The 24,177-nt window shown below is 42.6% G+C and overlaps 2 protein-coding genes across 5 annotated transcripts in view; one reads left to right on the forward strand and one right to left on the reverse strand.

Annotated features, from left to right (window-relative positions):
- SMYD4 (SET and MYND domain containing 4) overlaps positions 1-6,921 on the reverse strand; it is a 35,263-nt gene extending 28,342 nt beyond the window's left edge. The window contains exons 1-3 of one of the 4 annotated variants that reach the window (XM_037069998.1): positions 6,609-6,921; positions 5,573-5,718; positions 1,137-1,281 (exon numbers count right to left, since the gene is read on the reverse strand). In XM_037069998.1, coding sequence (XP_036925893.1) covers positions 1,137-1,281; positions 5,573-5,706 — 279 coding nt within the window. In that variant the 5' untranslated portion in view covers positions 5,707-5,718; positions 6,609-6,921. Of the gene's footprint in view, positions 1-1,136; positions 1,282-1,785; positions 1,817-5,572; positions 5,719-6,452; positions 6,571-6,608 lie in introns of those variants that run through there. The other 3 variants (XM_037069996.1, XM_037069999.1, XM_037070000.1) reach the window with 3 other exon arrangements.
- Positions 6,922-7,057: 136 nt separating this feature from the next.
- RPA1 (replication protein A1) overlaps positions 7,058-24,177 on the forward strand; it is a 47,845-nt gene continuing 30,725 nt past the window's right edge. The window contains exons 1-4 of the mRNA XM_037069914.1: positions 7,058-7,176; positions 14,786-14,836; positions 15,802-15,880; positions 16,545-16,653. Of these exons, the coding sequence (XP_036925809.1) occupies positions 7,144-7,176; positions 14,786-14,836; positions 15,802-15,880; positions 16,545-16,653 (272 nt within the window). The 5' untranslated portion in view covers positions 7,058-7,143. The remainder of the gene's footprint in view (positions 7,177-14,785; positions 14,837-15,801; positions 15,881-16,544; positions 16,654-24,177) is intronic.

Consider the following 24,177-nt stretch of genomic DNA (forward strand, 5'->3'; position numbering starts at 1 on the left):
CGGACCTGCGAACCACACGATCGCGGTTCGATCCCTAGTCAGGGCACGTGCCTGGGTTGCAGGCCAGTTCCCAGCAGGGGACTCACGAGAGGCAACCATACATTGATGTTTCTCTCCTTCTTTCCTTCCTTTCCTCTCTAATGATAAATAAATAAAATCTTGGGGAAAAAAAGAGTCACAGTAGGGGTACACTTCCAAATGTACACTCATTCTTCTTTTTCTTTTAAAGAGAGAGGAAGGGAGGGAGAAGGAGAGGGAGAGAAACATCAACATGTGAGAGAAACATTTATTGGTTGCCTCTCAAGTGCCCCCTACTGGGGACCTGGCCCACAACCTAGACACGTGCCCTGACTGGGAATCGAACCAGTGACCTACCCGTTTGCACACCAGGGTTCAACCCACTGAGCCACACCAGCCAGGGTACACTAATCCTTTTAATATACAAGGTCATCGACCTGGTACAAGGGAGTGATATATCTTGCTTTAAGTCTCTATTTATATTTCAAAACTTACAGAAGGGAGATTCTCAGGGATGTTCCAGTTCCCACTATGGAAGCAGGACAAAAAGAGCAACAGGTTGATAAAAGCCAGTATTCCTCCTCAAAATGTAGGTCACTGGTGGCTCAGTAATTTTAAATATTTGTTGACAACTTTCAAAGTAGAGTTCAACTGGGCTGTGGCAATTGAGCTTATTTTCCTTTCTAACTTCATCTAAGTCGTACTGACTGTAGCTAATACAGTGACTAATAAAAAAATCTAGCTCTCTCTAAATTGGGGCAATCAAATTAATACCTCATCAGTCACTTAGACAAAAACGGCACACACAATTCAATGAGAGCCGACAGACATGAGCCACTTAGGGTAAGGGATCCAATACTATTGCTACAAGGTATCTGAAGGAATGTGGGAATAGAGGTTTCTGGATGAAATTCAGGGCATATGATACAAACTACCCTTTGTTGCAGAATATAACCTACAGCAGAATTCTGTCACTTTTCTTTTTCAAATCCAATCCACAAATTATAGACAAAGCTACCACTGGCTACACAATTCAGCATTAAGGCTCTATCTTTTGAAGAAATATGCTTTGTTAAATTAGTAAAAGAGCCCCTCCGGCGGGGCTGGGAGTGTCTCACCTTAGAGTACAGCACTGTGGCCCCCATATAATCCTTCTCCTGGAACTTTCTGTTTCCTTCTTCTTTGTAAAAAAGGGGAGCATCAGGGTCCTTTTCTACAAGGTAACCTCTAGAAAGCTTTTGTAAAACCATCTCATCTTCAGGTCTTTAGGGAGAAAGAAACAAAAAAAACATAAATGTTATTTCCAGGAAAGCTCTTAACCATTCCACTTGAAACCAATGGCCTGCAAAACACTGGGACACATGAGGCTCCATTATGTAATACGATGAGTGGCGGAGGGGGGATCCCGTGATCTCAGACACATAGGGACTGTAATTTCTATTTGGATGATGGAGTGCCAATTTTTTATTCCTTTTTATATATACTTTTTAAAAAAGATTTTATTTATTTTTTTAGACAGGGGAAGGGAGGGAGAAAGAGAGAAACATCCACATGTAGTTGTCTCTCGTGCACCCTCTGCTGGGGACCTGGCCTGAAATCCCAGCATGAGCCCTGACTGGGAATTGAACTGGCAACAATACTGACAAGGTCCTTGCCTTTAGGAGTGTATAGTCTCGTAGTGAATACAGACATTGATCAAATGACTACACAACTATAAAAGGAAAGTTATGCAGTGTTGTAAATGCATAAAAAATGAAGATGACCCACCTGGGGTTCTTGAGGAAGGATCTGGCTGATCCTGAAAGACGAGCAGAAATGAATTCGTTCTTAGGGCATGATGGAGTAGAGAGCAGATAGAGAAAGCATTTCAGTCAGAAGAAGCAAGTGAAGGTCATGTGGAATGAAGAAACGTGATGCGTGTTGAGAGCTAAAAGAAGGCCACCCCGGCTGGTGCGGCTCAGGGGACTGAGCACTGGCCTCCCAACCAAAAGGCTGCTTGTTCCATTGCCATCCAGGACACGTGCCTGGACTTCGGCTGGGTCCTCACGGGGGTGAGAGGGGCAGCTGGTCAATGTACACTTTGCACATGACGTTTCTCTCCCTCTCTTTCTCCCTCCCTTTCCATCTCTCTAAAAATAAATAAATCTTAGGGAAAAAAAGAATTGAAAGAAGGCTGATATGTCTGAAAGGGGAGTGTGGTAAAGAGGAAGCCAGAGAGACACGCAGTGGTCAGGTTGCCATGTCTGACGGGCTATCTATGTGAAGAATTTTCGTCTTTATTTTGCGGGCAAGAGAAAAAACTCCTGGAAGATTTTGAGTAAGACCAATAAAACTGATTTGTTGTGATGAATAATTCCTATAGTGATACAGAAAATAGTTTGGAGTAAAGCAAGGATGGATATGGGAAACCATTAGGAAGCTACTGTAATGGTCTGGCTACTGATAGTAGTTTGGATTAGGGAAGTGAAGGGGGTGTATTAGTTTTTGTTGTTGTTGTCGTCCCTGTAACAAATTACCACAAAATTAGTGGCTTAAAATAAACAAAAATTTATGTTACAGTTTGAAGGGCAAAAGGCTAACATGGGTCTCCATGAGCTAAAAATCAAGGTGTTGGTAGAAATGCATTGTGTTCTGGAGGTTCTGGGGAGAAGCTGTTTCCTCGAATTGTTCAGTTTCTAGAGGCCGCCTGCATTCTTTGGCTGTGACTTCCTTTATCTTCAAAGCCAGCAATGTTGCCTTTCTCTGACTGTTCCTCCATAGTCAGGTCTTCCTCTGACTCTTCTCTTCCTCCTCCTTTTTTTCTTTTTAATATATTTTATTGATTATGCCATTACAGTTGTCCTATTTCCCCCCCTTCATTCCCCTCCACCCTGCACACCCCCTCCCCCACCATTCCCCCCCTTTAGTTTATGTCACTGTGTCACAAGTTCTTTAGATTCTATATTTCCCCTACTATTCTTGCCCTCCCCCTGTCCATTTTCTACCTACTGTCTATGCTATTTTCTGTACCTTCTCCCCCCTTCTCCCCTCTTCTCCTCCCACTCCCCTGTTGTAACCCTCCATGTGATCTCCATTTCTACAGTTCCACTCCCGATCTAGCTGTCCTCTTAGATTGCTTTTGTTTTTGGTGTGGTTGTTAATAACTGTGAGTTGGCTGTCCTTTCACTGTCCATATTTTTATCTTCTTTTTCTTAGATAAGTCCCTTTAACATTTCATATAATAAGGGCTTGGTGATGATAAACTCCTTGAATTTGACCTTATCTGAGAAGCACTTTAAATGCCCTTCCATTCTAAATGAAAGCTTTGCTGGATAGAGCAATCTTGGCTGTAGGTCTTTGGATTTCATGACTTGGAATACTTCCTTCCAGCTTCTTCTTGCCTGTAAGGTCTCTTTTGAGAAAGTTCTTGAGCCATAATGTTTTGGTCTATTCGCACCTGTTATGAATGAGGAGTGGAGCCTTAGGTGTTCACCAGGGTGGGGCAACCCAGTTGCTGGGTTGTAATGCTGTATGTGGGGGTGGGGTTAGAGAGGGGCAATGGCGTTTGTTCTGCTCTCTCTTGGATTTTGGTCCCCTCTGCTGCTTCCCGCAAGCAAACTGGGCCCCCCTGGTGCTGGCTCGCAGGTGTGTGGGCCTGTGCACCCTCCAGGACCCTGTGGGTCTCTCCAACAAACTCTCTGTAAGCCTGGGAGCTTCTCCCACTTGGACCCCGAAAGTTTTTCCAATTGGTGCTTTTAGGCTTTAATTCCTGTCGCTGGGGCCCTAGTTTGTGTGGTCTGTCTCACTGCTCATTCCTTGGCCTGGTTTATCTGCCTGAGAATGTGTGACCATGGTCAGCCAGCCGCCTTACGCCCTCACTGGGTCTGCCCGTTGCTACCTGACACCTGGGATCCGCTAACCACTGCCTGCGTGCCTGGGTGGGTCCACCAATCTTTCCTGCCAGACCCCCACTCCGCCAGCCACTGACTCCACCCCTCTTACCAGTTGGTTGTTGTCGGACTTCCGTACAGTTCAATTTTCTGTGTTTTGGTTGCGTTTTTGTTACTAAAACTTTGTTGTCTTTAAACTTGGATGTGTGAGGAGGCACAGTGTTTCCACCTACGCCTCCATCTTGGCCGGACTCTTCCTCCTTTTCACACCTTTAAGGACTCTTGTGATTACACTGGGCTTACCTGGAAATCTAGGCTGCTCTATCTTAAAATCGACAAATCTGCAACCTTAATTCCCCTTTACTGTGTAACACAGTCACAAATTCCTGAAATTAGGACATAGACATCTTGGGATATATGATTCTGCCTAATATATGGGGAAAGGGGGAGAATTGACTTGATTATAAATTTGTATATATATATTTTTTGTGATTACCCTAGAGGTTACAAAGTGAATTCCTGATTTCTTACTATCTCCAGTTAGTTCTTTTACCATTTCCCAAACAATATAAGAACCTTACAACAACTTAACTCCATTTACCCACCTTCCCTTTATTGTTGTCATGTCTTTCTTCTAAATGTTTTAGTTTGCATTCAGTTTTGAAAGGTGTTTTCATTAGGTACAAAGTTCTAGATTGGCAAGTTTTGTTTTGTTTTGTTTTCCTTTCAGTACTTTAAAAGTGCCATCCAATTGTCTTCTGGCTTCCATAGGTTCATTTAAAAAACCAGCCATTGTCTTATTTTTAGTCTAGCAAAAGTAACATCTTTTACCTTTGATCGTTTTTAAGATTTCCTTTTTTTCCTTTAATTTTTGAAAGTTTGAGTCTGCTGTCCCTAAGTGTGCTTTTATTTATGTTTAAACTGTTTGGGATTTGCTAAGCTTCCAGAATTTGTGGGTTGACTTTATATGGCTCAAAACAGGCTCAATAAAAATTTACTGAATGCCCCTGGTGGGTGTGGCTCAGTGGATTGAGTGTTGGTTTATGAACCAAAGGTCGCCAGTTCAATTTCCAGTCAAAGCACATGCCTGGGTGGAAGGCCAGGTCCCCAGTAGTGGGTATGTGAGAGGCAACCACACATTGATGTTTCTCTTCCTCCCTTCCCCTCTCTCTAAAAATAAATAAACAAAATCTTTAAAAAAATTCACTGAATGAAGTTGTGGGAAACTCTTGTTTTGGTTATATATATATATATATATATATATATATATGTACGTATACTATGTTGTTATGTAAAATATTTCTTAGAGGAGAATGTAGTCACAAGAGTTTGAAAATACTGGGTTAAACCTCTAAGGTCCTTTCCAAATTTGAGCAGTTATGAACTTCCATGTGCAGCTAATAAATCTCCACTACAATCTTTGGGAGATGGCAAACTTTACAGTCTATTCATCATAGCAAGGCACCGATTATTGCAACTGAAAAAGTTAAACAGCATCCTTACCTTTTCTATAATAGTAGTTTAGGAGATACTGAAAATAGCAAGAACTGATGAATGCCCCAAAATACAATATAAAAATCTAAGTTTAATCCTTCCATCAAAAAGAGATATAACTTAAGAGCAAATGTCAAATGGTAACAGTTTCCAGGTTAAAATATCCCTGGTTAAAGCTTCCATTCACTTACTGAAGAAGCGAAGAGGAGTGAAGAAAGATATCACTCACAGTCTCTGCTGTACAAATTGTGACCTGAACAGACTTTGGGAGCAAAGACCACTTCTGAAGTATGTATGATTTCCACTCATCCACAGGCAGGTCCATGCTACTTTATACCTATAAAATAAATAAGAATATAAAGAGTTCAGATTTCTACAAATGTATAATTCCAGAAAATCAAGATTTCATTCTAGCAAGCATGAAGAAACAAAATCATTTCTTGTGGTCTTTTTCAACAGCTGTTTATATGCTGAAGAAGGACCTATATTCTCTCATACCAACTCACTCAACTGTCTTTTTATCCAGAAACACTTACCGAAAGCCTACCCTGTTCCAGGAACCACGGCAGGTAACTAGACAGCTACTGTCCCTGTTCTCTTATACCTCCATCTATACCAGTTGCTCAAGTTAGAAACCTGTGGGACATCCCAGATTTTTCTTTCTCCCTCTCCCCAGCAACTATTAAGTTAACAAATTTCTATCTCTTACATGATAGTTTTTTTTCTTTCAATACCCTTTAATTCAAGACCCCACCATCTCTTATCTGGCATTGTTTCCAGAGTGTTATAACTAGACTTCATGCCCTCAGTCCTTCACCCCATCCCCCAATTCAATACATCCTCCACATTGAGACAGATGTCAGCCTTCTGCCTTAAATGCATCAACACTCCACCTGGCATTTAGGAAAGCCCAGTGCAAGCCCTTTATTATTGGACCTTTGGCTTACTTTCTAATAATCAAATATCACTTTTGCTCTGTAACCTACTATACTGAGCTACTCAAAACCATCCCCAGCTTCTCAGGTTATTCATCTCTTTAGTCTTTGCTTAGGCGGGCTACTCTACCCTCACTTGGAGTACACAGGGCAATTTCTACACATCCTTCAAGACTCAGTTCAAATGGCACCTCCTCCATGAAGCCTTCTGTCTTCCCATCTGTGTGATTCCAGCACATAAGTCCCGTTCCTGGGGTTTATACCACGTATACCTTGAGGTGGGCCTACTTACAGTGGAAACTCCCTGGACAAACCGTGCTCTCTTCTGAGGTCAGGTACTGGGTTTTATTTATATTCAGAAACACTCAGTGTGATATGCTCAGGATGGAGTCACTGCTTCTTACTACACTTGGCAGCAGGGTTATTAGCTCTAACTCTAGGTTACCACGCTGTCTGCAAGCGAAAGACTGAGCCAGGAAGGTTTCCGACAGCCCGCTCGCAAAGCTCCCGGAACTACTTCTGCAGTGCCCGTAACTGCGTTCGGGTCACCCTCCACGCGCCCTACTGCTAGCTCCCCGCGTTCCGGCTGACCGGTCCCGCGACTCTGCCGCGAACCTGGATTCGGGAGGGACCCGTGGGCCACCCGCGCTACCTTGACCAATGCGGTGGCTGCTCAGCCCCTAGGCCCGCCTCTGCGCCGTGCGCACGTCGGAAGGCGGAAATGGCGTACGCGGTTCCTCCGGCCAATTGCTTTAGAGCGCGCCGGACCACGGAGGTGAAGCCCGTGTCTCCAGGATCGGAAACGCGGGAGTTAGCGCGGCGGAGCCATGGTGGGCCACCTGAGCGAAGGGGCCATTGCGGTGAGGAGGCGCCTGCGAGCCGAGCGGGGCACCCGGGGTGGCTGCGGGCCTTGGGGCAGTGAGCAGTGGAGAAGGGGGAGAGGGGCTGGGGGCAGAGGGGAGAGAACGCTATAGTAGGAGATAGCGGGGACTGGGGGAACACCTGGCTCATTCCCCAGAATCATCACCCCTTTCTTGCAAGGAATTTTCCATTGTCTTTTGAACATGCTTACGTTTCCCTGCTTAAGAGTAAGAAACAAAATACACTGTTGATTTTTCCCCCTTCATCTCCCACCCACGGCCACTGTGTCTCCCCTCCCCTTCCATCCTCAGCCAAACTTCTCCAGAGTTGTTTTCAGCTATTTCATTTCTTTACCCCCTTTCAACCCTTGAACTCATTCCATTCATTCACCGCGCTGATCACTTTTAGAAATAACTGTGGCCGAAATTAGCAGTGCTTCCTGGTCGCTAAATCCAACAGACACTTTGCAGTTTTCAGTTTACCAGAGTTCTGACTTTGAGTCCTTTGAGCTTTGCTTCTTTCTGGTGACACTTTTGGCTCATGTGGCCCAGCTTGGTTGGTCTCTCCCCATCTTATTTGCAGGTCCCTCTTTGTAAATTTTTGTTGACTCAAGGCTCAATTCTAGGCTCTTTTCTTACAAGAGAGTCTTAAGTTAATTGTTTACAGATTTCTTTGTCCGGAGGACCTGAACTATGAAAAGACAAACCTCTATAATTTACTTATCTACCTAGTATCACAAAGGCATTTTATTTTATTTTTTAAAAGATTTTATTTATTTTTTTTGAAAGAGGGGAAGGGGGGAGGAAGAGGGAGAAAAACATCTATATGCCAGAGAATCAATGATCTGTTGCCTTTTGCCCCCCTCCCTGAACTGGGGACCTGGCCTGAATCCAGGTGTGTGCCCTGAGGGAGAATTGAACCCGTGATCTTTGGGTTTGCAGGCTGGTGCTCAACCCACTGAACCACACCAGCCAGGATGCAAAGGCATTTTAATTTCAGCATGTCCCAAAGCAAATCCTTTACCTTCCTATATGAGGGCCTCTTGGTGTTCTTTATCTGGATGAATTACTGTACCATTATTCACTAAGTTATGCAAGGCAATAATTGAGGGCTCATTCTTCCTACGTCACCCTGAATGTCCAGTCCATCACCAGGTCAGATGTATTTTACTTTACATATCTCCATCTACTCTCCATCCACACTGGCACCATCGTTTTTTTGCCTGGGTCACTCACTTCCATTCAGCATACCCTCCTCCTGCCATTTCCATCATAACATTCCCAACTTGTTTCCTCCTTTCCAGCCATTTCCTAAAAAAATTTTAATTCCTGGTATATTCCAGACTCTTGCCTTCCAGGGGGTCTTCGATCATTCTTTCCCCTCTGCCTACTGCCTAGGTGGTTTTTCTTACTGGCTGTCATAATCTTCACACCTCAACTCAGTTGTTACTTCCTCAGAGAAGCCTTGTCTTCCCTTACCAGCCTGTATCTCTTGATTCTGAGACCCTAATTTCTGTTTCTTCATTTATTAGCTCTGTGACTTTGGGCAAGACAATGAACTCTGATTTTCCTCTTCTCTGAAATGAGGGTTAATGGTACCTAATACCTGCTGCCTAAGTTTAGTGGGAGGATTGAGTGGTTTAAAGTACTTGCTCCCTGATACATAGTAAATGCTCAACCTGTTACCTATTACTGATAATCACAGATGTCATTTTTACATTTATTTCTTGATGTGATTAACATTACTTACTCTCTGTTCCCCCCCAATGGACTGTACATTCTTTTATGTTGGTGTTTTTGTTTGTTTTGTTTTGTTTTTCTCAACATAGTATGGGATACCTGTATCAACTCCTGAGGCAGTGGCAGCACACTTTGGGGACCCAATAAACGTTCGCTAGTTGCACATCAGGCAGTGAAAAGAAAGAGAGCGTGGGGGAAACAGGGAGGGGAAGAACAGTTGGTGGGGTTAGTATATATTTGAGTAAATTAGAAGAAAGTAGACCTGGGAAGTGATTGCAGTTCGAGTCCTCATTTACTTTATAGCTGCCCCCTTGCACCTTTAAGACAAATTAGGGGGATAGAAAAAAATTAAGAATAGTTCACCTTTGAAAAAAGAATGATCATGGGATTATGTAAATATAAATCATCTGATCAGTTAGTTTTTTGCTGTATTCAGAATTTTAGGAACATATTTCTAGTGTTAGGAAAAGTATTTATGTTTGTGATGACAAGATATGGGGAACCTTTGTCAATTTGATTAGTAGCTAAAGCAAGTGGTATTTTAATTTAAAAGACACAGGCCCCAAAGGGTAAGCAACTGACCAATAGTAGAGGCATTTTAGTCAAGAGCTAACATGAAATAAGAGATAATGCATGGAACCATTGTGGTAAATAGCCTAATTGGATTTATAGCTTAAGTAATTGAATAATGTAAAGAAAGATGAAAGGATCTGATATTTTTTACCATTTCTAATGCACCACATACTTTATATTAGTCATTACTTACAGTAATCCTGTAAAGTAGATTTTATCATTACCCCCTTTTTACAGATGAAGGAATTAAAAAGTACAAAAGAGTTACATTGTTCATGGAGTGAGGTTTCAAACACATGTACTGTTAACTATTACATTCTCTTGCCTTGTATTTTTATTAGCAATGTTAATTTGGAAAATTTGTGGCAGTTTTAACTTGTGTATTTATCATGCTGTATGTCCTAGAAAAGAGTAAAATGTTATGTTCAGTGTTTATTTATTTCAAGATTTTACATATTTATATTTAGAGAGAGGGAAGGGAGGGAGAAAGGGAGAGAAACATCAGTGTGTGAGAGAGACATGGACTGGTTGTCTCTTGCATGCCCACAACTGGGGACCTGGCTGGCAACCCAGGCATGTGCCCTGACCAGGAATTGAACCAAATGCCTTTTGGTTCATAGGCTGACGCTCAATGCACTGATCCACACCAGGCCATGGCTATATTCAGTATTTATGCTGACATGTTTTATTTGTTTGTTTGTAGCTTTATTTATTTATTTTTAGAGAGAGTGGAAGGGAGAGAGAAAGAGGAGAGAAATATCTATGTGTGAGAAAAATGTTGCCTCTTGTACACCCCCTACTGGGGACCTGGCCTGCAACCTAGGCATGTGCCCTGACTGGGAACCTAACCCATGACCTTCTGGTTAATAGGCCGACACTCAATCCACTGAATCACACTAGCTAGGGCCCTATTTGTGTTTCTTTTTTTAAAAAAATATTTTATTTATTTATCTTTAGAGGGGAAGGGAAGGAGAGAGGGAGAGAAACATCAATGTATGGTTGCCTTTCGTGCGTCCCCTGCTGGGAGTTGGCCTGCAGGGAACTGGCCTGCAACCCAGGCATGTGCCCTGACTGGGAATCGAACCACGATCGTCTGGTTCGCAGGTCCGCGCTCAATCCACTGAGCTACACCAGCCAGGCCTATTTGTGTTTCTTAATCCCATCACCTCTTCACCCATTCCCCCACACCCCTCTCCTATCTGGCAACCTTTTTCTTAAATAAGTCCCTTTAACATTTCATATAATACTGGTTTGGTGATAATGAACTCCTTTAGTTTTTTCTTGTCTGGGAAGCTCTTTATCTGTCCTTTGATTCTAAAAGGTAGCTTTGTTGGGTAGAGCAATCTTGGCTATAGGTCCTTGCTTTTTGTGACTTTGAATACTTCTTACCAGTCCCCTCTAGCCTGCAAAGTTTCTTTTGAGAAATCAGTTGATAGTCTTATGGGAACTCCCCTATAGATAACTAACTGCTTTTCTCTTGCTGCTTTTAAGTTTCTCTATCTTTAACCTTTGGCATTTTAACTATACTGTATCTTGGAGTGGGCCTCTTTGCATTTATCTTGTTTGGGACTCTGTGCTTCTTGGACTTGCATGTGTGTTTTCTTCACTAAATTAGGGACGTTTTCTTTCATTATTTTTTCAAATAGATTTCCAATTTCTTGCTGTTGCTCTTTCCCTTCTGGTACCTCTATGATGCTGATATTGTACCTCTTGAAGTTGTCACAGAGACTGCTTTTACTGTCCTCATTTTAGGGGTTCTTCTTTCTTCTTGTTCTAATTTGTTTTTTTCTTCTGTATGTTCCATATCATTCCATATGATTCTTGGCTTCATCCACTCTACTGTTTCCCTATAAGTTGTTCTTTATATCAATTAATGAATAGGTCATTTCTGACTGGATCTTTTTTATACTGTTAAAGTGCTTACTAAGTTCCTAAGCCTCCTTATAACCAGTGTTTTGAACTCAGTATCTGATAGATTGCTTATCTTCATTTTGTTCAGTTCTTTTTCCAGAGTTTTGATCTGTTCTTTCATTTGGGCCATGTTTCTTTGTCTTTTAGTTTTGGTGACCTCCCTGTGTTTGTTTTTATGTATTAGGTAGAGCTGCTTTGACTCCGTGTCTTGGTGGTGTGGCCTAATGTAGTAGGTGTCCTATAGGGTCCAGTGGCACAGCCTCTCCTATCATCCAATCTGGGTACTTGAAGTGTGCCCTTTGTGTGGGCTGAGTACACCCTCCTTTTGTAGTTGAGTCTTGATTGTTATTGGCAGGTCAATGGGAGGGATTTACCCAGGCCAGTCAGCTGCAAGAACTGGCTGTGACCACTTCCCATCACCCTCTGCCCTCCGTGGAGGATCAGCTGTGCAGGGGCAGGGTAGTAGTTCTCTGACCTGGTCTGTAGCTGCCCACTGGGTACGCTGGCCCTGGGGTTTCCTGGGTGGTGCAGCCAAAATCAGCCCCCACCTGTGTTTTGCCTGGGGCCACTCTGCTTCAGCTACAAAGTAATCTGAGGTGGCTGCTGCCTGTGCTGGGCTTGGAGATTCCCAGGTGAAGCTAACCTATGAATCTAGGCTGGCTGCTGCTAGTGCCAGGCCTGGTGCTCACTGAGGCCAGCTGTTGCTTGTTTGAGAGGATTTAAGAAGTTGTTAAGCAGCTCTGGCTGGTGTGGCTCAGTGGATAGAGTGCAGGCCTGCAAACCAGGGGGGTCGTGGTTTGATTCCCAGTTGGAGCACATTCCTGGGTTGGAAACCTGGTCCCCAGTGAGAGGCAACTGCACATTGCTGTTTCTCTCCTTCCATTTCTAGAAATAAGTAAATAAAACCTTAAAAAAAAGAAGTTGTGAAGCATGAGCCAAGACCAACTATTCATGTGGAAAAGTAGCCCATAAGTTGGGTGGGGCGGAGTCTCTGGGGATCTCCAAGGCAGGTCAGAGTTAGCCAGGTTGATGTAGTCTTAGATATGGCACCAGCTTGCCCACTCTGTGGGGGGAGGGTTTAGGAAAGGGATAGTGGCCTCTGTTTGTCTTGATGACAGACACTTCAGTTTCTCCCAGTATGCCACTAGTGCCTTTCAAGCTACTACCCCGGTTCTGGAGCTCAGAGTGGGTGAGTCTGTGTAGGTGAGTCCATGTGTGGGTTCCTTAAGAGGAACTGCTTAGGGCTCTAGTGGTTTCTTCTACTAACTCAGTCCCTGCTAGTATTTACAGTCAGAAGTTGTGGGAACTTATCTTCCTGGTACTGGAACCCTGGGCTGGAGGTCCTTGCTCCCAAGATATCCCTCCCAATTTTTATCTACCACATGTGGGTGAGGGACCAGCCCATTCCATGTCTGTGCACCTCATACCTGTCTGGATGGTGGTGATTTCTTGAATTCTGTAGTTGTCAGACTTCCATTCAACTTGATTTCTTACGGTTCTGAGTGGTGGTGGTTGTATATTTATTTCGATGTGGTTGTATGAAGAGGCAGACCATGTCTCCCTAAGTTGTCATCTTGACCAGAAGTCTTGAATGCATCCTATTTATTGAGTTCTCTCTATTCTAGCTGGTTGGAACACAAATGTAATTTTTCAAGTTATAGCTCTCTTAATACTACTCTTTGCCTGGCCTTTTGGAGTCTCATTTTGTATACATGCAACTTGGAATTCAGCCAAAGACTCAAAGGTGTCCCTTGTGTAAGTTACTGTAGCTTCTCTGTGTATGTCCTCCCTCCAGTGCTCCGCATCCACAAAATCCAGCTGACGCATCTTCCCGAACTCTGATCTGTACTTGGCGGAACTTCTTAGATTCCCTTCCCTGCACTGTGGTCCAGAAGTACAGAAAGTAAGCCCTCGTGATCATAGGGCTCACTTCATTCGTCTCCCTTCTTTCAGGGATCTGTTTTGCTTGACCTGTTTTCAGCATTTGAAAACAGTTTATATATTTTGTCCAGTTTTTTAGCTTATGTTTGAAGAGCTAGTCTGGTATCATTTATTTCAGGATGGGCAGAAGCAGAGGTCAGACAACCAGTTGTTAGTTTTTCTGATAGTTACCTTTGAGTGGGGGCTTTATTAGTTATTTTTAAAGAGCAGGGAAGAGGGGGAGAGAGGGAGAGACATGCCGATATGTAAGAGAAACATCGGCCGGTTGCCCGTCCACGCGTTCCCCCCCTCCCCCCTGCCGGGGACTGGCCCACAACCCTGGCATGTGCACTGACCTGAGTCAAGCCCAAGGTCCTTTGGTTCGCAAGATGACAGGCACTTCAGTGAGCCATGCCAGCTAGGGCTGAATGGTGGCTTGTTAAAAACAAATTTAAACCTGATCAATATGGGTTTTTTTCTTTGCTTTTCTTTAGAAATTATTTTGATAATTGCTAATAGAGCCATGAGATTTAAAATTCAGAAGGTACAGAAGAGTATCCTCTGTACAGTCTGCTTCTCACATGTATCTACACCACTCACCGAGTGCCCCTTACAAGAGGCAACCAGTATTATAGAAACATCATCTTCTCTTTAAGTGTGTATAATATTCTGTTCTAAGGATTTATCATATTTATTTAATTCCCTAATAATGGGCACTGTAGGGAAATTAATGTACTGTTATGCATGAGTGCATATGTGATGCCAGTATTTTATTTTACTTCTTTTTAATACCCTCTTTTTTTTTTAGATTTTATTTATCTTTAGAGGGGAAGGGAAGGAGAGAGGGAGAGAACTATCAATGTATGGTTGCCTCTCCTGCATCCTCCGCTGGAAACTGGCCTGCAACCCAGGCATGTGCCCTGACTGAATATCAAACCGTGATCCTCTGGTTCGCAGGCCCGTGCTCAATCCACTGAGCCACACCAGCCAGGGCTTATTTTACTTTTTAAAAAGATTTTATTTATTTAATTTTAGAGGGGAAGGGAGGGAGAAAGCAAGGGAGAAAAATATCAATGTGAGAGAGAAACATCAGTGCATTGCCTCTTGAGCACACCCTGACTGGGGAGCAAACCTGCATCCCAGGCATGTGCCCTGACTGGGAATTGAACAGGAGACCGTTTGCCTTGAGGAACGATGCCCAACTACCTGTGCCACATCGGTCAGGGCATGATGCCAGCATTTTAGATGTAGTGAGTGTATCCTTGTTGATAAGCATGTATCTTACTGTGATTTTATAATTTGTCCAGTGTGACATAACTTAAACTAGATTTTTAAGTGATAAGCTCCAAAAAGGCACTTTTAACAGTGTTATTTTTAGTTTATTCCAAATACTAAGCTGTACAATATGCCAAATTCTAATCATGATTTGAATGCATATCACAAAAATCTGTTCTTACTCTTTTAGGCCATAATGCAACAGGGAGACACATCCATAAAACCCATTCTTCAAGTCATTGTAAGTACCTATATATATTTTATGTCGAGCAGTTTTTAAACTTATATATACTCATAAATTATATTTAATGAAGGACATAAAGATTTGTTCGCTTTAGCAATTTCTCTCCATTGTCACACACACAAAAAATAGGCCAGTTCATGTTAAAACTCTGAGAAAGGAACTTAGATTCTTTAAAAATGTATTACGTTAGCCAGCAGCATACCTCTGGAGATTCAGATCCGAGGTTTTTCCTCTCTCTTCTTTCCACAATTAGCGGATGTTGTAGTGCTACACGTTGTTATAGCTGTCTTCTTCTTGTCTTTCTGCCTTGAGGTTTGTCTTGCTCAGATCTCCTTTATTGCTTTGTTAACTCTGTCACTTATAGGTTCTCAAATGTAGTGGGAACTTAAAAAGCAGTAGAAGCAGAATCATGGATTATACCTGCAGATTCTGCGTCTGTAGTCCTGGCGGTCGCCCTGTTACTCTCAAACTAGCTGCCAGTCATGTCAAGGCTTATTTCATCTTACGGTCCTGTTTACATATTTCAGCTAAAGCTGCCTCTGATTTCCTTCCAGTTGGGATAAATGGCCTGGCTCTGCCCCGAGTCATTATGTGCACATTTGTCTCATGTCTCTCCGCCTCCATGTTTCCCACACAGCACCTTGCCTATATTAGGTACTTTGTTATGTGTTTTTTTTTAGAATTGATTTTCAGCCAAATTCGAGTTAAGGAAGAGAGAACACAAGATGATTGGCAACATTTTATTCTCATCTGTGTTGTGTTTCATGATGTTAGCTGAGAGAGGTTGGTGGGACAGGCATCAAATCTAATTTCCTATTACTTGCATTTAGGTGTTGAGAGAATGAGTGAGCAGTTCAGTCTGTGCTGATCTAATGTCAAGCCTGCTCTCCTGCCACTTAGGTTTATTTACCCCTGGGGACTGGGCAGACAGCCTGGCTAATGAATCAAGTTTTCTATTCTAGAACATCCGTCCCATTACTACAGGGAATAGTCCGCCCCGCTATCGACTGCTTATGAGTGATGGGTTGAACACGCTGTCCTGTAAGTATGATGTGTAATTCTAGGAAATTTGTATTTAAATAAATACGTCCTACCCAACCTTTCGATCGCAGTAGTTTGGGGCATTCTGGAAGTCTGCGTTTGCTTGGCCACGCAGTTCATTCAGGCAGAATTGCAGTTGGCAGAGAGCATTCCAACAATAGACTGGATCTAGTGGAAAGCTGCCACTTGGCTTAATTAATTTTCCCTAACTGGTGCTGTATGTTTTCTTTGATTAATTTCCCTCAGGATGATATTGACGTTTAGTGACTATGATGAGTTAGCTGTCTTATACTTGCCTTTATGGTGTTTTACTTCTGGGTTGGCAGCTTTACCTGGAAGGAAGGAGAAAATTTGTGTAATATCTGCTTGCTATCTCTAGTCACAATGAGATAGACCTAGAAAAAAGTTTTTAGTCTTTGTCATGAAACCTCAATGATGGAAAAAATGGTTTGGGGCACTTTGAGAACTACATATATTTCAGAGTAGCAACAGATGTTTAACGCACAGAAAGTGTTGCTGTTTTTCACTGTGCAGAGTCTGTCTGACTTGTGTTAATTTCAGGAATGTATTTAAGGCATATTTTCCTTTGCTAGTACAGGTGTGATCAGCTTTAGCTTGTCGCGGCTAAAATGTTCTGGAGACTAAAGTAATCTCTGCTTTTCAGCTTTCATGTTGGCAACACAGTTGAACCCTCTTGTTGAAGATGAACAATTGTCTAGCAACTGTATTTGCCAGATTAACCGATTTATTGTTAACACGCTGAAAGATGGAAGGTATGTGGTATTTTGTTTTTCTGTTTTATTGTCTTATAGAATGAGGGCTAATTTTTGAACAATTCATTGGATGCCAAAATTCAATTAGGAATCCGAAAGGCAGCGGTGAGCTCTCAGCTAAGAATTCACAGTATTGAATTCTCAACTAAAACGTGCACCAAAGGGAGAGAAATACGGAAATATTGGAGATTTCAGAGCAGGGGATTAAAGCAGAATGCACAGCACTTCCTGTTTCTAATCTCTTCAGCAGCACTGTTTTTTAGGATTCTGTCTCAAAGTACTTTAATAAAAAGGGCTCACTTATCAGAGCAAAAAAGGTACAATAAGTTATGTGATGCATCCCTTGTTTAGCGTTTTCTGTGGTAAATACTTCCTGCAGCCGATAAAGGGAACATTGAGTAACTGCAGGTGCTACACGCTAGAGATGACGGTGAGGAGCGGGACTGGTGGTCACTCGTGGGTGACCGCTGCTCAGATGTGGCTTTTTTGTTGAGGGCTGGCTTTCCATTCCGTTTTCTCAAGTTTTTAGTTTTTAATTACAAAATACAACCAAAACACGTGAGGAGCAAATATGGCAAGCATTCTCACCGTAGTAAGAGTATATGAATGTATGTTACATTATTATCTGTCATTTCCAAATAACTTTTCTGGATGAGGGTGTTATAGCAGCTTTTAAGGCCTGCTACTCCTGAGGACAACCTTTGCCCAGGCTACTGCTCCAGCCAAAGAACACACTGAGAAGACACTGATGCAGTTTTACTTACTTTTTTGAAGTGTAGACGTACATACATTTTATTCTCTCTTTTTTTAAAGATTTTCTTTTTAAAGAGGGTAAGGGAGGGAGAAGAGAGGGAGAGAAACATCAGTGTGTGGTTGCCTCTTATGCACCACCTACTGGGGGCCTGGCCCACAACCCAGACATGTGTCCTAGACTGGGAATTGAACCAGTGACCGTTTGGTTCACAGGCTGGCACTCAATCCACTGAGCCACAGCAGCCAAGATGCAATTTTAGAAGGATTACAACATCTTATGACTGCATCAAGAACCTTGCTTGGGCTTGGGGTGGTGCCACCAGGAAGTGTATGAATGAATGGCATCTGGAAAAAGACACTCATGAGGTTCATTCATGACTTGAAAGAATTTGCCAAGGATGAGGAGGTTGCAAAAATCAATGATGCGTGGTTGAGATGGCAAGCAGCTTTAACCTGAGTGTGGATGAGGAAGGCATTGAGGGGCTTCTGGAGCTGGTTCCCGAGGAACTGACGAATGAGGAGTTGCTGGAACGTGACTGCATACTTGAAGAAAAGGCAAGAGAAGGGAAACTGCAGGAGAAGAAAAACAAAAACACCCGAGAAAATGTAGGGAAGGGTTTAGCAGAAGATTTTGCAGCCTTCAACAAGCTCCTTTAAAAGTTTGAAAGCACGAACTCCAACACCAACAGGTTTTTATTAGTAGAGAAGAATGTTCATGGTGAATTTACCTGCTTACAACAATTCCGTGATGGAAAAAAACAAACCAAGCAAACCACCATGGACATGGGTCTGAAAAGAGTGACCCCTCCTGAGAAAGAGCCGCAGGCAGGTCCCTCAGGAGGTGTTTTAGAAGAAGGCCTTGCGATCGTGGGAGATGGCAGGCCCCATGGGTGTTACTGCCCCTGCAGACCTGTCAGTGGGATACGTGTGGAGGCGGGAGACAGTGACGTCGGCGATCCTGACCCCATGTAGGTTTAGGCTCATGTGCGCGTGTGTCTGTGCTTTGGTCTTTTAACCAAAAGTTCAAAGTAAAAAAAATAATAATTATAAAAATTTAAAAAAAGAAAGTTTGTAGAATGAGGATATAAAGAAATAAAATACTGGGGAGGGGGGAGGTAGAAGAGGGCATGGGGGGATAAATGGTGATGGAAGGAGACTTGAACTGGGGTGGTGAACACACAATACACTGTACCAATGATGTGTTATACAATCGTGCACCTCAGACCTGCATAATTTTATTAACCAGTATAACCCCAATAAAGTCAATAAAATAATAAATAAAAATAATACAGTAAGTACTGTGAAATGTCAGAGAAAGAGTTCCATCTATTTGCCACGTGTCTTCCTAATACATGAAGGAGACGTGGAGACCACCGCGGCCAGCACTTCGTAACGCACCAGCGCAGAGACTCTAGTCGGGCCCGGTCTGCGTCATCTGCCAGATTGGTTATTTATTGGTTTCTGTTCCCCCTGTGTCGTCTCTAGCTCTCTTTGGAAGTCAGGTGATGGTTTAGTTGAGAGATCATCGTTACCCAGTGTGAATTACCCACGCATGATGTCATTCTCAGTCCACGATGCACCCAGCCGTAGGCGCGGCCACCAAAAGGGCGCTGGGTAAAATGGAAACATTGATTTGATTAAGTGATGGGATTGTAGATTAATTCTGCCCTGTTTCTTGCTAGTTTTTTATAATGTGAAATGCATATATATTTTTTAAAAGTTCTAAGCCAGGAAAGATATTCATGATCACCTGTATACATTGTAGTCTAAGAAACATTTTGCTATGATGATAGTGAATAATAAATATTACATGATAGTGAGAAAAATATTTTTGTACAACTAGACAATGTGTTTGTTTTAAGCTAAGTGTTATTACAAAATAGAATTGAAAAGTAAAAAAAAATTTTTTCAGTTTATAAGTGAAAACAACCAGTGTGTAGTGGGCTATAGCATCTAGGTTTGTGTGAGTGTGCCCTGTGGTGTTGGCACAATGACAAAGTCCCCTAACAACGCACTTCTCAGAACATGCCCCTTGGGTAAGCTGTGACTGTATTATTCTTGCTCTCTTCCTTCCCAAATAATCCAGCCCAACAGCTGTTAGGTGCCGCCGAGCAAGATAGATGTCTTCGGGCAGGGGTGGGGGTGGCGGCCAGGAGCCAGGTGTCAGAGCACAGAGCGAGGAAGGTGCCTTCCTGGGATGGCACAGGGTGTTGGAGTGTGAGCAGGTGAGGAGAGCACAGACAGCCCAGTGTGGGTTGTCAGAGCCCAGTAGGGTAGGCAAGGGTTTGAGCGGCCGTTGAGTCGGGGTAGTGAAGAGGGCACTTGTGGGTGTAGGAGTGGAGGGGCAGTAGCAGATTGTTGGAGAGTGAGTAGGGTGAGTAGAGAGAGTCCAGGCAGGCAAGGCAGGGAGGGGTGATGGCCCCGCCTGAGGTGACAACGCAAGGGTGGAGAGGAGGGTGCTTGTTTGTGATTGGGTGGTGGTGGCCAGGAACCACAGATGAGAACACAAGCATTGTGAGTGAGGAAGGTACAGTCTGTGGGTGCAATGGTGGGGGTGGCAACAGGAGATTGGTTACATGCGGGGGCAATTTGATCTAATAAACATATTGAGGACAGTGGGAGCCAGTCAAGGGAGAAATCTGTGGTGTTGGATTGAAATTAGAGGTATTAGTAAGATCAAGGTTTACGATATACATAGATACAGAAACAGTTTGCCTGTGTTTCATATGTATATTGTGCATGTGTGTTCTCTAGATCTTTACACTGAAAGGGCTTTGGAGCAGCAACACCCGCTTAACCAAGAGCCTGCTTAGCATTCAGATCTTGGTTTCTGAATGTCGTTTTACACCGACAGGAACCAGGGCTTCCAGGAAGGTGTAAGGAAATGCCCAAAGGGAGCTGGGGCCATGTCGAAAGGACAAAGAAACTAGCTTGCAGGGTCTTACAACCACTAGGATAATTTTAAAAAATCAAAAATGAGTATAGTAATAAATGACAACCTATTGATATCAAATAAGGGAGCTCCTAAGTCCGTATAGAATAAAGGAATATATGGGCAAAACAGAACTTTTTCTTTTAAGATTTCATTTATTTATTTATTTATTAGTATTCTTTTTTAAAAGATTTTATTTATTTATCTTTAGAGGGGAAGGAGAGAGGGAGAGAAACATCAATGTATGGTTGCCTTTTGTGCGTCCCCTGCTGGTAGTTAGCCTGCAAGGAACCAGCCTGCAACCCAGGCATGTGCCCTGACTGGGAATCAAACCACGATCGTCTGGTTTGCAGGCCCATGCTCAATCCACTGAGCTACGCCAGCCAGGAGATTTCATTTATTTTTAGAGAGAGGGGAAAGGAGAGAAAATAAGGGAAAGAAACATTGATGTGTGAGAGATACATTGGTTGGCTCCCTCTCACACACCCCCAACTGGGACCTGGCCCACACCCCAGGCATGTGCCCTGACTAGGAATCAAACCCCTAATGTTTTGGTTCACAGGCCAGCACTCAATCCACTGAGCCACACCAGACAGGGCCAGAAAGTTTTTTCTTGCAATAGGTGCCATTTAACAAATGTAGAAGGAATAATAGAGTATCACCATTTGGCGACCGTCATAGTAATAAGTCAGGAAACGTCAGCAGGTGCTGTATAAGCTTCCTGTGACAGCTGTGACAAATTACCATGAACGTGGAAGTTTGAAACAACAGAAATTTATTCTTTTTGGAGGCCAGAGGTTGATGTCGGTTTCGCTGGGTTGAAATCACAGTGTCAGTGGGACCGCACTCTCTGGAAGCTCCGGGAGAACGAGTTCTTTGCCTCTTCCAGTTCCTGGCGATTGCTAGCATTGGCTTATGGCTGCATCATGCCATTCTCTGCCTCCATGGTCACGTTGCCATGTGTGTCAAACCTGCATCTGCCTCCCTCCTACAAGGATACATGTGATTGCTTTTAGGGTTCCTCAGGTGATCCAGGATAATCTCGCCATTTCAGTCCTTAACTCAATCACACCTATGAGGAGTTTTCTTTGCCATAGAAGGTAACAGTCACAAGTTCCAGGGGTCAGGGGGTGGCTGGCTGTCTTTTGAGTGGTTAGTCATTCAAGCCTTAGCACAGATGTTGAAACAATGGGTGATGAGGAACAGGTTATAATAGGGTTCAAGTACCTCCCCACAAACATGACTGGATTGTAAAAGGACAAATGACAACTTTACAGTGGGGACACTGGCAAGACGGCACCATATGCCGATGACTAATGTTAACATTACCAGTAACAGGACAAATAGGAATCACAAATTACCTGATAGGATGCAATGAGAACACAGCTTCACTACAGTTACTTTCTTGCCAAAGATGCGTGATCTGTATCCAGTCTGAGGAAGTCTGTGGTGAATTAAAGGGTTTTCCAGAAAATAACCGGCCTCTGATCTTGAAAATCTCAAGACTGAAATTAAGGAAAAAACTGTTCTACATTAAAGGAATCCAAAGATAAGTGATGATTAAATAACAAGAGGTTCTGGACCGGATTCTTTAGCTACTGAGGACATCATCAAGACAATTGATGAAATTTGAATGGTTTCTGTGCATTAGAGGAAAGAATTCTTTATGTTTCCAGTTCAGTAACTTAACCAGAACAACTGTCTCACTGTCAGTTGTTCTTATTCTTGCCCCTGGGACATGATGTGCCCTTTCATTCTGCCAATTCATTTATTTCTGTTTGATGATATTTTTCTGTGTATTATTCCATAATGCTAGTTTCTATTTCATTTGAGTTCCAGTTTATTTACATTGTGGATACCTTTGTCCTCCATGCAGATCTTGAGTTTGCTTAATCTTTTTTTATATTGCATGCATTGGGTAACCTCAAGATTTTCCAACATAATAGTAGTTCAGTTTTTGGCTTTCTCTGTTCTGTTCCTTGATGTTTATAATTGAGTATTAGATGTATAGTGGTATTACCTGTATTCTGGGTTTTTCCGTAGCTTTTTAGTCTCCACTTTTTTCTTAATCTTTTGTTTTATCTCACCTTCTGACTTACTGATTTCTTAGTCTTATTTATTTTGCAAACCACTCCTGGGAAGTATTACTCCCTTTCTTGGCTTATGTTCTAGACCAGATTCTTTCATTGTCTCTGCCTCCTCTGTCCCTTTCATCTTTATACATTGTGGTGTGTTACGTTGTTGCCACGTCATTTCTTTTTACCTTGTTTATGCTTAACATGGACAATTCTGTCCAGACTCCATATTTGTTCTGACACATTGAGGCTAGGTGTGTCTCCTTGCCAACCTTCCCTATTGGGACCTCTTATCTTTCACTGCAGGCTACTTTTGAGTACTTAAGTGTGCTTTCTACCCACTTGTGTCCTCTAGGGCCTAGTCATGGGAGGGGACGGAGAGCTTTGCTGGGCTTGAGGACAAAACCCAGGCTTCCATTCTGTCCAGTCAGGGACAGAATTCCACCCCCATGGGCTTTGCCTTACTCCACCACCTCAGCGTGGTGGCGCACGCCTTGTATTCTTTCCTGCCTGTGCTGGGAACTTGTATGCAACATCCTAGTTTATTTACTTTTTGACTTTTTGATGGTTATTTAGGTTTATTCCAAACAGGGCTTTAGCATCCATCCTTGTATATTATGTGTTCATGCTATTATTTCTGAGTAGATTACTAGAATTAGTATTTGGCAGCCAAAGAACATCTGTTGGAGAAAGCATACCGGCAACATACTCATGACCATTATGTAAGAGTTCTATTTCTAAACAGACAAATCCACAGGTGCAAAAGTTAGATTAATGGTTTTCAGGGGCAGGAGATGGTACAGGGTTTCTTTTGGGAGTGATAAATTGTTCCACCCTAGCTGGTGTGACTCAGTGGATTGAGCGCCAACCTGCAAGCCAAAGGGTCGCCTGTTCGATTCCCAGTCAGGGCACGTGCCTGGGTTTTAGGCCAGGTCTCCAGTAGGGGGCATGTGAGAGGCGACCACACTCTGATGTTTCTTTCCCTCTTTCTCCCTCCCTCCCCTCTCTAAAAATAAATTAATTAAATCTTTTTTTTTTTTAATTAAAAAAAAGAGAAACCGGGATGTTGCTGATTGCAACCCAATAAAGGCATAGTGTGTTCTTATCTGTGTTTTCTGTGAATTGGGAAAGGTTTGTTTTTTTAATATGCTGCTGGATTCATTTTGCTACCATTTTATCTAGGATATATGTATATTATAGGATAAAAAGACTTTTGTTTTTTTAATTATTTAAGATTTTGGTATTAGGGTAATGCTAAGTTATTGCTAAGCCTCCGTTGGCATAATTTGGATAATTTTGGAAGATCATTAAATATCCACTACTAAATATCAGATAATTTTTATAGGGTATGTGTATTAAATTCACAGGAACAGATAGTTTCAAGCTTATTTTATTGAAATAATATAACCTTGATATGAAAACCTAGTAAAAGTAGCACAAACTGATCATTTATACATAACTTTCAAAATAACAGCTATCAGGCCATTTAAAGAATGCAAACACAGCGCTTCCACCCACCCAATTGTTCAATGTTTTATTTCTCTTGGCTGCTACCACCATCAGTTCTTTTTTCTTGGTTTCCCTGCTTTCACTTGTGTTCCCCTGAAATTCCTTTTTCATGTTGTAGTTTTCTTGAGAATACAGACATGATCGTTACAGTCTTTTTTAAAAAATATATTTATTTATTTTTAGAGAAGGGAAGGGAGGGAGAAAGAGGGAGAGAAACATCAGTGTGTGGTTGGGTCTCACATGCCCTCAACTGGC

The sequence above is a fragment of the Sturnira hondurensis genome, unplaced genomic scaffold, assembly GCF_014824575.4.
Source record: "Sturnira hondurensis isolate 20B ecotype Veracruz unplaced genomic scaffold, ASM1482457v3 Scaffold0018728, whole genome shotgun sequence".
NCBI lineage: Eukaryota > Metazoa > Chordata > Mammalia > Chiroptera > Phyllostomidae > Sturnira > Sturnira hondurensis.